Genomic DNA, 14,744 nt, shown 5'->3' on the forward strand with positions numbered 1-14,744 from the left:
CTATTCAGAATCATACTTGAAGTCCTAGCCAGAACAATAAGCCAAGAAAAAGAAATAAAATGTATACAAATTGGAGAAGTAAAGCTATCTCTATCTGCAGATGACATGATCCTATATATACACATAAAACCCCAAAGAATCCACAAAAAAGCTTTTAGAACTAATAGAAGAATTTGGTAAAGTTGCAGGCTACAAGATTAACACTCAAAAATCAGTGTGTATCTGCAATTGGAAGAGCGTAGTCAATGTCACTGAACTGTGCATGTAGAAATTTTTGCAACAGTGTATCTTTGGCTATGTGTATTTTCACCAACAAAAAAAAGGTTGAGAAGTTAGAGGGTTAATATGTTGTGGGGTTGTTAACCAATGTCATAAAACAACATGTGTACTACTGTTTCATGAGAAACTATTTGTTCTGTAAGCCTTCACCTGAAGTACAATAAAATAAAAAATAAAAAAATCAGTGTGTATCTGTACACCAACAAGAAAAATTTGTAAAGGAAATCAAGAAAAAATTTCATTTATATTAGCACCTAAAATAATAAAATATCTACAATAAGCCTAACCAGGCATATAAAAGACATATACAATGAAAACTATAAAACACTGCTTCAAGAACTAAAACAGACTTAAATAAGTGGAAATACATTCTGTGCTCACGGACTGAAGATTTAATCCTGTGAAAATCTCAGTACTACCCAAAGTGATCTATAGGTTCAACACGATCATTATTAAAATTACAAAAGCATTTTTTACAGAAATGGAAAAACTAATCCTCAACTTTATATGGAAGGGCAAGAGGCCCCTGAGAGCCAAAGCAATTTTGAAGAAGAATAACAAAGTAGGAGACTTTACAGTTCCCAATTTCAAAACATACTACACCCATTCCACATTCAGTTAGGTTCAAATGACCAGGTTAGGCTCCAAAGACCAGGTCATTATGTGAAAACTGGCATTATGTGAAAATGGAAGATGACCGCATCAGATCACAAAATGGAAGATGACTACATCATTACATAACTGCCAACTTACATCATTGCATAACTGCAAAACCACTGAGAATCATGACCCAGCTAGGTTGGCACATAACCTTAACCATCACATCCAGCATTACTCTTGCCTGATACCTTGGTGTTCATTACTGCCAGACATACGTCGTTAATGCACAAAATAGTCAGTAGATTTTTTACTATTGTCATAAATGTGAAATATCAGATAATAAGAGAGTTGATAAGTGAGGAGTAGGTATATACAGCTATAGTAATCAAAACAGCCTGGTACTGGTTTAATAACAGACACTTAAACCAACAAAATAAAATTGAGAGCCCATAAATAAATCCATACATCTACTGTGAACTGACTTTTGATAAGGGAGTGACATGCATACAAGAGGGAAGGAATAGTTTTTTTGACACATTTCTGGGAATACTGGAATTTCCATATGCAGAAAAATGAAGCAAGATCCATACCTCACACTATACACATAAACTAAACCAAAATGAATCAAGGACCTAAATACTAAACCTAAATCCATAAAGTTTTTGGAAGAAAATAAAGGGGCAAAACTATGGGGCCTAATTTTTTTTTTAAACGATAGACTATCAAATACAATGAAAATATATGAGCAGATGAAAACAAAATACATAATCTGGACCTCATAAAAATTAAGTACTTATGTTCATCAAAGGACTTCATCAAAAGAGTAAAAAGCCAACCTACAGACTGTGAAAAAATCTTCAGGAAATGCATATCCAATGAGGGTCTCATATCCAAACAGACATAAAAATTCTACAACTTAACAACAAAAATACAAATAACCCAATCAAAAATGGTTATTCAAGAAATCAACAGACACATGAAAAGATGTTTATTGTCATTAATCATTACATAAAAACTATAGTAAGATACCACTTCCCCCTTACTAGAATGGGCAATGATTAAAAAAACAGAAAATAACAAATATTGGTGAGGATGTGGGGAGATCAGAACCCTTATGCATTGCTGATTGGAACGTAAAATGGTACAACTGTTGTGGAAAACAGTATAGTGATTCCTCAAAAAATTAAAAATAGAACTACCATATGACCCAGCAATTCCACTCCTAGCTATACCCTAGGGACCTAAAAGTAGTGACACAAACAGACACATGCACACTTACGTTCACTGCAACACTATTCACTACAGCAAAAAAGCAGAAACAACTAAGTGTCCATCAACAGATGAATGGATAAACAAAATGTGGTACACACATACAATGGAATACTACTCACCCTTAAAGAGAAATGAAGTCCTGATACATGCTACAACATGGATAGACCTCAAAGATGTTCTGCTGAATGAAACAAGTTAATCACAAAAGGACAAATACTGTATGACCTCACTTAAATGAGAAGACAAGGAAAATAAATATATAGAGACCAGTGGCTGTTAGTGATTACCTGGGTCATGAGGAGGGAGGGAAAGAGGGAATCATTTTCTGGGAAGTAGTGGGTTTATGTGTATAGTGATGGAAAAATTGGCAACAATTATGGGTGATGGTTGCAAAACCTGACGAGCGTAACTGATACCACTAACTTGTACACCAGAAAGAGGGGGAAATGGCAAATATTGTGTTTAAATTTACAACAACAACAGCAATCAAAAAACAAATAAATAAATAGGCTACAGTTGTTGATAATACTTTAGATACATCCAAACTCCTCACGGGATTAAGTGTTCAAAAGTTCGAAGGTGCAGGATCACGGCTTTGAAGGACTGTCCAGCCATTTGGCCTAATACTGTTTTTAGAGTTACTGTTCCACTACCTAGTTCAGTGAGTACTGCCTGGAGTCTTAAAAGTTTGCAAGCGGCCATCCAAGATACAACAATTGGTTTCTATTCACTTGGAGCAGCAGTGGAAGAAGGAGATCCAAGAATCAGAGAAGGAACTGGACTGTAGGTCTAACTGCCTCAAAGAACTATTGCCTCCTCTGCCATGAGACCATAAGAACTGGATGGTGCCTGGTTACCATTACTGAATGGTTTGATCAAGGAATCAATAGATGAATTCTGATAAAAAGGGGCAAAATGTGGAACAGACATTTTAATTTTTACAGAATCCAGATTTACTGGACCTATTGAGACAAGAGGAACCCCTGAAATCTATTGCTCTGAGAAAATCTTCAAACCATGAATGAAAATTATCCCCTGAAGTCATCTTTAAACTAACCAGAAGTTTAGCTAAATTAGTAAATAATGTTTACCATGAGCATTGTGCTCTTTTAAAGAAGTATCTGTATGAGATCAAATTAACAGTAGTAATTCTAAAGCATTGATGGGAAGTTTAGGGGGTAGCAAGTTTAAGTCAATGGTAGTGAAGCAATATAGGTAGACAGCAAGAATGGTTACACAACATGAAGAATGTACCCAATGTTATTAATTTGTACATGTACAAATTGTTGAATGGATGTATGTTTTGCTGTGTATATTTTCACCAAAATTAAAATGAAAAAAAGAAATAACATCAATCACACAGGAACATTTTTGGAAAATAGAGGCGGGATCACAGTTGAGTTCACTTTATGAGGTTAGCACAGCCCTAATACCAAAGCCTGACAAAGACATTACAAAGATATTATAGAGAATCACAGACCAATATTTCTTATTAAGGTAGAGTCAAAATCCTAAAAAATTGTTAGCAAACTGAATCCAACAATATATAAACAGGGATATACATCATGCCCAAGCAGGGTCTATATAATGAATGAAAGTAGGACTGTCCCATAGAGTTTCCAAGGAGTGGCTGGTAGATTCTAACTGATGACCTTTTGGTTAGCAACCAAATGCTTAATCACTGTGCCACCAGGGCTCCATATTCATTAAAGATATCATTAAAGAGTCCTTTAAAAATTATTTATCTCAATCATTTGTTTCTCCAAATAAACAGCTGGAGTTACTCTAGGATTCAGAATGTAATATATGGTATTTGAAAGTTAGAATTCCTTTTTTTTGTTTGTTTTTTTAATTATCTTTGCCTCTAGAACTTCTGTCTTTTATAATTTACTGGAAGCCTTTGGCTAAGAGTACTTTGGTCAGTAGTAGTTGAAAACGTGGAAATCTTTTGGAGAAATCATTTTTATATGCTCTAAAGTTGATATTTTTACCAGCCTATGAAATAAACAGAGGCTTTTACTACATATCTTTCAATGTGTAGCATCAGGTTCAAAAAACAACTTTGAAAAGAATATAGTGTGACAGTCTGAACTACATTTCAAAAACTCTCATCTGACCCCAGTGTGCATGAGTGTGGTGTACTGGAGATTGGAGGAAAGGCGAATTGTGTGTGTGTGTGTGTGTGTGTGTGTGTGTGTGTGTGTGTGCACGTGCGCTTAAGGGGGGGTAGGCATCAAAGGAAACTTCACACAGGAGTAAAAATTTTTTAAAAAATGGGATTAATCTACAAGTTCAAATGTTTTAAATTCAGATAAAAATAGAAGTAACAAGGGTGTGAAACTGTATGAAAGATAAATCCAACCAACAAGTAATTCATGCATTCATATCAAATATTACCTTTTACCTGTTGCTGTCAAGTTGATTCCAACTCATAGCGACCCTATAGGACAGAGCAGAACTGCCCCATAGGGCTTCTGGGGAGCGGCTGGTGAATTCTAACTGCCAACCTTTTGGTTAGCAGCGGTAGCTCTTAACCGCTATGTCAATTACCTTTTAGTATCGGTTAATTTATCAAACTTGAAAATTAGTTAATTGGATTTGGATTACTTTTCTCTTCTTTTTTTCCTCTTTACATATTCTAATTGTATATGATGAACGAAATCTACTCTTAATTTCTGTTTTTAACCTTCCACAGACTCAGTAAATGTGTGTCACAATTGATTAATGTATAAAATCTAATAATCCATTAGTCGTATTATTCGATGTTATTCATTTAGGAGTCCCCGGGTGTCACAAATGGTTAATCACTTGACTACTAGCCTAAAGGTTGGTGGTTCAAAACCACTCAGGGGCGCCTCAAGAGACAGGCCTAGCGATCTGCTTCCAAAAGGTACTCCCTTGAAAACCCTACAGGGCACAGCTCTATTTGGCACGTATGGAGTCACCATGAGTTGTAATTGACTAAATAGCAACTAACAACAACCACAATAACATTACTGCATTTTTATACAAATAACACGGAAGTTTTAAGGTTTTTTGCCAACCATGCCCTCCCTAGCCCTGAGGTATTTTCAGAAGCACACTATGCTAATGTTTTTACAGCACAATGTAATACTCAAGGGGGAGGGTGTGGTTGGAAAAAGAAAGTATAACACATGTTATTTGCATAAAAATACAGTGTTCATTTATGTTCCTGGGAAAAGTGATTGTGAGGGTTACAAAACAAAACTTGGCCTGTGAAACTGACATTTACAAACAGTTTTATTTTAAAATAGGACTTTACAAAACTGGAGATTAATGTGTTTACTTATATTTATTCACCAAAAATATATATGTATTTATTGAGTATCTTTTTGTGTGCAATCAATGCCAAACATTGGAAGATCTGAGAGCGCATTATTATTATATATTAGCTGAATCAGTCTATCATTTAGTTTAGTACAATATAATAGATCAAAATATTTTCTTTACAAAGATATATGTACACGCTAGTGGAGGAAATCAGAAACAAACAGGATCACAAATAGTCTAGCCAATGCTCTGAATTTATAGTATTCTTTATATGAAAATACATACCAGCTCTGTGTGTGTATATGTATATATATGTACATGCACGTACCTGCATATACGTGTGTGTATATATATATTTTCACATATTAACAAAATACAACAAATATTCCATGTGAAACATGTCTATTAATGTACAATAGATTGTACTTTGAAAAATAAATTATTCAGAAATTGTATAAGGACAATCACCACGGTAATGAATTATGTGTCAGGAGTGCATCCCTGGGGTCAGGACTCAGGTCTGTTTGCTCTGTTAATAATTAAATGAAAATTAAAGCATTAGTTATCAAGTCCAGTGATTATGAGGATTAAAAGAAAGAATGTGATTATTATAATTGATGAAATATAATTGGAAAGAAGTTTTTACTATGGAGCTATGGAACTTTCACATTATTTTTTTTTAAAAAGTTATTATAAAAACATAAAGTTCATCTTCTGCAACATGATCTCAGCTTTACCTTGGAAACACTGACAAGAACAGATAAAGGCATAACATGACTTTTACATTTCTCTAAATTCATCTCCCAGTGAAGGAAGTGAAGAAAATGTTCTTTTCTCCAAAGAGAATACAAAGTACTAAGAGTAATGCCATTTGTCCTTCCCAGGAGAACAGCACTCATGTGTCAGATCAACCAATCTCTATAAACATTTCCCAGGCATTACAGTTGCATTGTCTAGTTATTCTCTTACTGAACAATAGAAAACATCCCCACTACACCCACAAAGGAAGAAAGCAGGTCACCTTTTAGAGTTTTTCAACTTTATAACGTACATTGATTGTCATTGGTATTAACGCAGTTCATCTGATTTAATAACATTCAGCTTACAGTTTGGTTCATTTTTACCTCAAAAACTTCTTCATCCAGTATCCTTGTTCCAAAAACCGTGATTCCATTGGTGTCAACATTTCCTCTGTCACTTCTATCAAGTGGTTTTGTGGTTTTCTTCTTACAATCAACAATCATTGTCACAGTTTTCTTCTCCACGCTGATTGCTACCCGATGCCACCTAAAAAAGCAAGTAATTCTTTTGTAAGCTTCAAACACACTGGCTGCCAAACCATTATTCATATTGAAATACTGGGGTATTTTAAATTGTAAAAGTGAGCTGAAATTGTATAAAAATATAGGCTCATTTATTATCAATCAGTTAACAGGTGATCACTTACTGTTTACCCAGCACTGTGCTAGGTACTCAAAGGGACACAAGATGCATGGAAGGATTAACTGTCTATGTTGATAAGAAAAGTGCCAATCCTTTGCTTCACTTTGTGTTGTAGCAACAAAGGCTTAACCTCACCATGTCCTGATGTGGGTATTTGACAGAGATTAGGATGGGATATGGAGTAAGTAATAGTTTCCATGTACGTAAATGCTTTCACCCAAAGTGGAATTCCACTTGAAAAAAATTCTGCTCTGGTGATCCCCTGAGATTGACTGTAACAGGGTATGTCTAGTAATTGAATAACTGCTCCATCAGCAGCTACTAAATGTTCTAATTGTAAAACACAATGTGCTTCTCTGTCTTTATTCACATTTATTTCAAGTGCTTTCGTTTTCTTTTTCCACTTTAATTTCAAGACAGTTATAGATCACTACTGTGGGCAGGATCCAAGACCCAGACACAATATCTCTCCTTCTTTCCAGGGCTGGCAGGAAGTGGGAACAACGAAAGAAAGCACAGTCAATGGATGTGTGGAATGAGAGTCTCAATTCACTTTGCAGCTACTGAGCTAATTTAGGGCAGGCCTTCAAACTGGTTTGTTCTGGTTCAAACACCTGTTGAGAACTTGCATTTCTAACAAGTTTCCTGCTGAAAATTTGCATTTCCACCCCAGATGACTGAAACAGAATCTACAGTTTAACAAGATCCCCAGGTGATTCTTATGTATAACTTCCTGAGAACTTGTTATAAACAAACCAGTTTAGAAGCTTTGATTCAGGGCAGTGATGACAGCCATAGAGGGAGATATGGCTAGCCCTTTGGAAGCATTCATATCCTAACCATAGTGTAAAACAGTGGGTTTTATTAACGGCACCTGGTGCTAACAAAAACCACAAGTGAAGCTCACTTGTATTTTGCAAGCCAATCTGGCTACGTTTTGTTTTTTAAATAAAAATGGTTACATTAATATTCCAGAAGTGTCTAGGACTAGATCCATAAAATAAAGTACCCAAAACATTGCAGGAACCTTCCTAAAATTTCTGTTTCATGTGACTTGGTGTAACTACTGATGAGGACCAAGCGTATTTCCATATATGCTTAATCTTTGGTCTTTCCACTAACACACAACCAGCATGGGCACACAACTAACTTGGTTTGAAATAAGCGAAGATTTACACAAAGAGCTACCTAATACAGTGAGAGTAAAATTTACACACATTTCTGCTGTGTATGGAGTCTATGTCTTAAACCATCCCCAGTATTTTAAGTATATTTTTCTTCAGCAAAAAATAAAAATAATCTCAAATGTCAAAAGCTGATTAGTACTCTAAAATCTACATATATGGGGATTTTTTTTTTTACTATTTTTTTTATTGTACTTTAGATGAAGGTTTACAGAACAAATAGTTTCTCATTAAACAGTTAATACACATATTGTTTTATGACATTGGTTAACAACTCCATGACATGTCAACACTCTCCCTTCTCGACCGTGGGTTCCCTATTACCAGCTTTCCTGTCCCCTCCTGTCCTCTAGTCCCTGTCCCTGGGCTGTTGTGCCCCATTAGTCTTGTTTTGTTTTATGGGCCTATCTAATCTTTGGATGAAGGGTGAACCTTGGGAGTGACTTCATTACTAAGCTAAAAGGGTGTCCGGGAGCCATACTCTCAGGGCTTCTTCAGTTTCCATCATGCCAGCAAGTCTGGTCTTTTTTATGTACTAGAATTTTGTCCTATATTTTTCTCCAGCTCTGTCCAGGACCCTCTGCTGTGATCCCTGTCAGAGAAGTCAGTAGTGGTAGCCGGGTACCATCTAGTTGTACTGGACTCAGTCTGGTTGAGACCATGGTAGGTGTGGTCTATTAGTCCTTTGGACTAATCTTTCCCTGGTATCTTGTTGTCTTCATTCTCCCTTGCTCCCGAAGGGGCGAGGCCAGTGGAGTATCTTAGATGGCTGCTCACAGGCTTTTAAGACCCTAGATGCTACCCACAAAGGTAGAATGTAGAACATTTTCTTTATAAACTGTATTATGCCAATTGAGCTAGATGTTCCCCGAGACCATGGTCCTCAAAGCCTCGGCCCAGCAATTCAGTCTTTCAGGGAGTTTGGATGTGTCTGTGGAGCTTCCATGACCTTTCCTTGCACAAGTTGTGCTGGCCTCCCCAGTATTGTGTACTGTCTTACCCTTCACCCAAGTTACCACTTTAGTGTTTAGTCTATTTAGCGTCCCCCACCCCCACCCCTCCCCTCCATCGTAACCATCAAAGATTGTTTCTTTCTGTGTGTAAACCGTTTCATGAGTTTTTACTGCAGTGATCTCACAATATTTGTCATTTTGTGATTGACTTATTTCACCTTGTGATTGACTTATTCCACTCAGCATAATGTCCTCCACTTTCATCCATGTTATGAGATGCTTAGCAGACTCATCATTGTTCTTTATCATTGCATAATACTCCATTGTGTGTATGTACCATAGTTTGTTTATCCATTCATCTGTTGATGGGCATCTAAGTTGTTTCCATCTTTTTGCTATTGTGAACAATGCTGCAGTGGACATGGGTATGCATATGTCTATTCATGTGACAGCTCTTATTTCTCTAGGATATATTCCTATGAGTGGGATTGCTGGATCATATGGTATTTCTATTTCTAGCTTTCTAAGGAAGCACCATATCATTTTCCAAAATGGTTGTATCATTTTGCATTCCCACCAGCAGTGCATAAGAGATCCAATCTCCCTGCAACCTCTCCAACATTTGTTATAAAATCTGTATTTCTGTAGAAATAATGTACAGTTGGATATTAATGATATATCATATTATGGTATCTGTTTATTCAGAATACTAAACTAACATTTAGTTTCAGAGTCATTTCTATTTATTCTCTCTCTCTTGGACCACACAATCAGATCTTCGGAAAATCCCATCAGTTCTCATGTTCAAAGTATATACAGACTTCAGTGTTTCTCAACTTAATCCAAGTCTCCATCCTTCTCACCCAGACTCCTAACTAGTCTCTTTCCTTTCACTTTTATACCTTTAAAATCTACAAATCTGTTCTCCCCAGAGTAACCAGAGAGACCATTTTAAAATATGTTTGATCAAATCTCTAGCCTGCTAAAAACCATCCAATACTCACAGTAGAAGACAACGTCCTTACCTTGCCTGATAGGATGGTCTCCTGCCCTTCTCTGACCTCATGTCCAACTTCTATTCCTTGCTGTTCCATGTACACATTGTTCCCTCTGTCAGGAGTGTTCTTACCCCATATCCCATATGGCTCTCATTCCCTCACTTCTTGATGTTCTTTACCTAATGTAACCTCATCAAAGAGGATCACCTTATCTAAAATAGAAGGCACAACTGTTAAGTACTCAGCTGCTAACTAGAAGGTTGGTGGTTCAAAGCCACAGTGGGAGAAAGACCTGGTGATCTACTCCCATAAAGATTACAGCCTAGGAAATCCTGTGGGGAGGTTCTACTCTGTCACTTGGGGTCACTATGAGTCGAAATCAACTTGAAGATACCTATGAACAACAACACCATCCCTTACCCTGCTTTATTTTCATTCATAGAACTACCAGAACTTGGCATTAAATATTTATATGTTTGTCTATCGTTTGTCACTGCTACTAGAACTTAAGTTCCAGAAGTGGAGAGACTTCCTCAGCACTCTGAAGATAACCACTGCCTGCCATGTGCTGGGTAGTCAAGCAATATTAATGGAATAAATGAATTGATTATTGTTCTTAACAATTGAAAGTGTGCTTCAGTAACAATAAATTTTGTATTTAAAATGTTACACCAGTTGATTTCTATTAATTGTCCCCTGTTCATAGTATAGTGTCTGGCACATAGTTAGCATTTAATTAACTGTTATTGAAAGCATAAATAAATAAATAACAAATGAATATTATTATCTATTAATTTTATTCAATATATTGTCAAAGTAATATCTTACTACTGTGAGATATGTAAATATTGTACAACTTCTTGTTCTGCTTGATAATCTATCAAAAATATTTATTGACCACTCACCTGGACTAAAATTTTAGCTTGGTATTTTCTAATTGTCAAAGAAAAAAATGCAGTCAGCTATAACATTTTATTTATCCACAGGATAATGTGAATTACTCATAAAAGCTTGGATTTTTCTGGCACAGAGACTTGAAGATTTCTCCATTAATCCTGACAAGTTCCACTGAGTGGGCATTTTTTCCCATCTGCACTGCTCTTTGCTTCTGACATCTATAACCAAAAGTCATATTTCTAATAAAACTGTCTATTTTTACAGATTTAGATTTAGCAATAAAATATCAAGTAAATTTAACAAACCTTTATGTATTTATTTGCTCGCTAAGTTAAAGGCAATGTTCACAAAAAATTTTTTTTTGTAAGTTGACATTTTAATTCTGATTTCAGGTATATTTCTTGTGTATTTAAGCAAATTACGTTACTGCGTTTGTATCAATCCATTCGATTACTGAGATAATCTTAAATCTGATACAATGTATATAATTACTCCATTTGAAGAAAAAAGATTCACGTGTATATATATCTATGAATTTTCTAAAATTAAATTTGACTTTAAAAATGGGACTCCTTCAGGTATGTATTCAATTCACTAGCACCTTGTTTCAAGCCATCATCGTCCCTCATCAAGATTATTGTAGAATGGTCCTAACTGTTCTCCCTTCTTTCACTTTTGCCTTCCTGTGCTCTGTTCTCAAGACAGAATTCTGCGTGATTTTCAGAAGTACGCAGTGGTTACTGGCAAGCCAGCCTACCAGACTTCAATCTTGTCTTTGTTACTTTCCAAATAAATGACCTCAGGCAAGTTACTTAAATTATCTGTGCCTCAGTTCCCTTATCTCAAAAATGGGTTTATTACTATTACCTTCCTCAAAAAAGTTATGAAAAATTAAACGAGTTAAGTATGTATAAAATGCTTAGAACAACACATTGCACACATCAAGTATTACATAAGTTTTCCTAAGATCCTCATCATTAATATTATTACTAAAAGATAAGTTAGATCAGATCACTCTTTTACTCATCAACTCTACCAAAAAACCAAACCCAATGCCACTGAATCGATTCGGACTCATAGCGACCCTTTAGGACAGAGTAGAACTGCCCCATTGGGTTTCCTATGCTGTAATCTTTACAGACGCCAACTGCCACATCTTCCTCCCATGGAGCAGCTGATGGGTTCAAATTGCCGACCTTTTGGTTAGCAGCATAGCGCTTAACTACTGAGCCACCAGGGCTCCTTCATAAACCCGATAGTGATTTCCCATTTCCCTCAAAGGAGAACCCAATGTGCTTATAACCACCTACAATGTGTTGCACCACCTGACCTCCCACTGCTTATCCATACTCATGGTCCCTCTTTGCTCCTGCCATGGCTGCTTCCTTGATGTTGCTTGGAAAAATCAGCCACACTCTGGCCTCAGGGACTTTCTATTTCCTTCTCCCTCCTAGAATGCTATTCTTTCAAACATCAGCACAATGTGGCTCCTACCTCCTTCAGGTCTTTCATCACAGGTCACCTTCTCAGTGAGATTGTCCCTGGCCTCACTGCTTAACCCCCCACCCCCCACCATTGCCTGTTCTTTTCCCCACTCTGTTTTTCTGTCTCACTTATCATCATGACCTTATATACTATTTATCAGTCATTTATTATCATTATTTTAATTTTTCATTATTTTTCTGCCCAAACTACGAAGTAAACTATGTAGGAGAGAGATTTTATTGCTCTGTTCATTGACAGGTTGCCAGGTCCTAGAAAAACTGCATCACACTTAGTATTTACCGAATGACGGACTAAAATTACTGCTTTCAGAAGAGTTAAACGACGCTATTGTCATGTCACTTACTTCCCATCTGCGATGTTAACAGTTCTGAAGAGAGGATAGTCTTCGGGGGCAGGTTTTCCAGTGTGGTCTTCAAACAGGAAAACAGGTGATCTTCCAACTTCAACACCGATTTGCTGAATACCGTGTTCATTATATATGGATAAAAGGAAGGACTGAGTTCCCTTTTTCGGTTTTACTGTGAATAATATTGAAAAATCTTCTGGAAAAGGTCCACCTGAGAAGAGAAGGCCAAAGAGTCATAAATTCAGAAGTTCCAAACTGTTCCTGGACCACCCTAGTATCCTTGAACTTTCTGAGTAGCCTTGATAAGTCATCTAAGTTCAAATAGCAATAATAGTATAGATTAAAGACCAAATGAGGGGGGCTCTATGAAGCTTTCTCTGTAATATTGATTCAAAGCATATTCAAATACTAAAGTCACTAATTTAAAGCATAATAATTATGTAACACTGAATTCAAACATAGGAAGCAAGATCACGGCACCAGTACAATATCAGATAGTTCCTAGTGTCAAGTTTTTACTTTCTGCCTTTATCTAATTTACGGCTATACATTCTCTCATTAAAGAGACATTTTAATAACACAGTATATGAAGATATTCTTTCAGTCATCACTTCAAAACCTAAAGCATTCTTTAGCAGTCTTTCTTATCACAAAATGCAATTTCATTAATAAGCAGCACTGATAAATATAAATCAAAACCACTAGATACTTGACTAACTAGACTCTAAGTTCAAGAAGGTAGACTTTTTTCCTTTCCTTTTCATTATGATATCTGAAATACCAGCATAGTGCCTGATCTACATAAATGCTCAGTATTTATTAAATAAATATATCAGTTGAATGATTAACATATATGTATGTCCAATAGTTAAGTAATGACTACTGATTGTATTTTAATAAAAAAAAAAGACTATATATTAAACTGCAGGTTTTATTTTTTAAAATAGTGATAGATGTGTGTTGTGTATATATGTGTATATATATATATATATATATGTAATTTGATCCTCTTAGCTACTCTGGCACATAAGTTAAGTGGGTATTAGTATTATTATTTGAAGAATAAGACAACTGAAATTAAAAATTCTCCATTCTGCAAAAAATCGAAGTGTGTGGAGCCCTCATGGCACAGGGGTTCAGTGTTCGGCTGCTAACCAAACAGTAGGCAGTTTGAATCCATCAGCTTCTCCTTGGAAACTCTATGCGGCAGTTCTACTCTGTCCTGTAGGGTCGCTATGAGTTGGAATTGAGTCAATGGCAACAGGTTTAGTTTTGGGTTTTGGGTATGTGCTGACCATATCTGGGCCAACACCGAGAGCATCTTTATGTGATCTATTCATTCCCAATTCAATTATAAACAGTAGTATAAAATGAAAAAAGTAGCATGAATATGAATATCTGTCATGTATTCAGACTCAAAAGATTACAGCAATCCACAATTTCAACTTTCAAGAATTGGGTGGTAGGAGGCAGAGAGGCTGCTAAGTCAATTCATCAGAGCCTTATTTATAAAAGAAAAAAGTTAAAATTGCCTGCAATGGCTAGGTCTGGTTAAATAAAATACAAAGCATATATATATATATATATATGTATATATATATGTATGTATGTAAAATGGATTCCTATTCAGCCACTTGGAGCCCTGGTGGCACAGTGGTTAAGAGACTGGCTGCTAACCAAAAGGTTGGCAGTTCAAATCAACCAGCTGCTCCTTGGAAACCCTATGGGGCAGCTCTATTCTGTCCTATAGGGTCACTAAGAGGCAGAATCAACTCGACAGCAACAAGTTTGGTTTTTTGATTTATTCAGCCACTTAGGATAATGTTTATGAAATTGAAAAATACTAAAAGTATATTATAAAATGAAAAATAATATGCAGTATTAGCACATTTTTTTGTTCCAAATATATACATAAAATAGTTAACTGGAGCACAGTACAGAAGCTCAATTAAAAGTTTGAGTTTGTCTCAAAACT

General features: G+C 36.0%; 1 protein-coding gene across 1 annotated transcript in view; it reads right to left on the reverse strand.

The window, feature by feature from the left end:
• The window catches only part of COL11A1 (collagen type XI alpha 1 chain), a 235,940-nt gene that overhangs the window by 194,536 nt on the left and 26,660 nt on the right, over positions 1-14,744 (reverse strand). The window contains exons 3-4 of the mRNA XM_004385738.2: positions 12,767-12,980; positions 6,567-6,729 (exon numbers count right to left, since the gene is read on the reverse strand). Of these exons, the coding sequence (XP_004385795.1) occupies positions 6,567-6,729; positions 12,767-12,980 (377 nt within the window). The remainder of the gene's footprint in view (positions 1-6,566; positions 6,730-12,766; positions 12,981-14,744) is intronic.

The sequence above is a fragment of the Trichechus manatus genome, unplaced genomic scaffold (assembly GCF_000243295.1).
Source record: "Trichechus manatus latirostris isolate Lorelei unplaced genomic scaffold, TriManLat1.0 scaffold00144, whole genome shotgun sequence".
NCBI classification, from domain to species: Eukaryota; Metazoa; Chordata; class Mammalia; order Sirenia; family Trichechidae; genus Trichechus; species Trichechus manatus.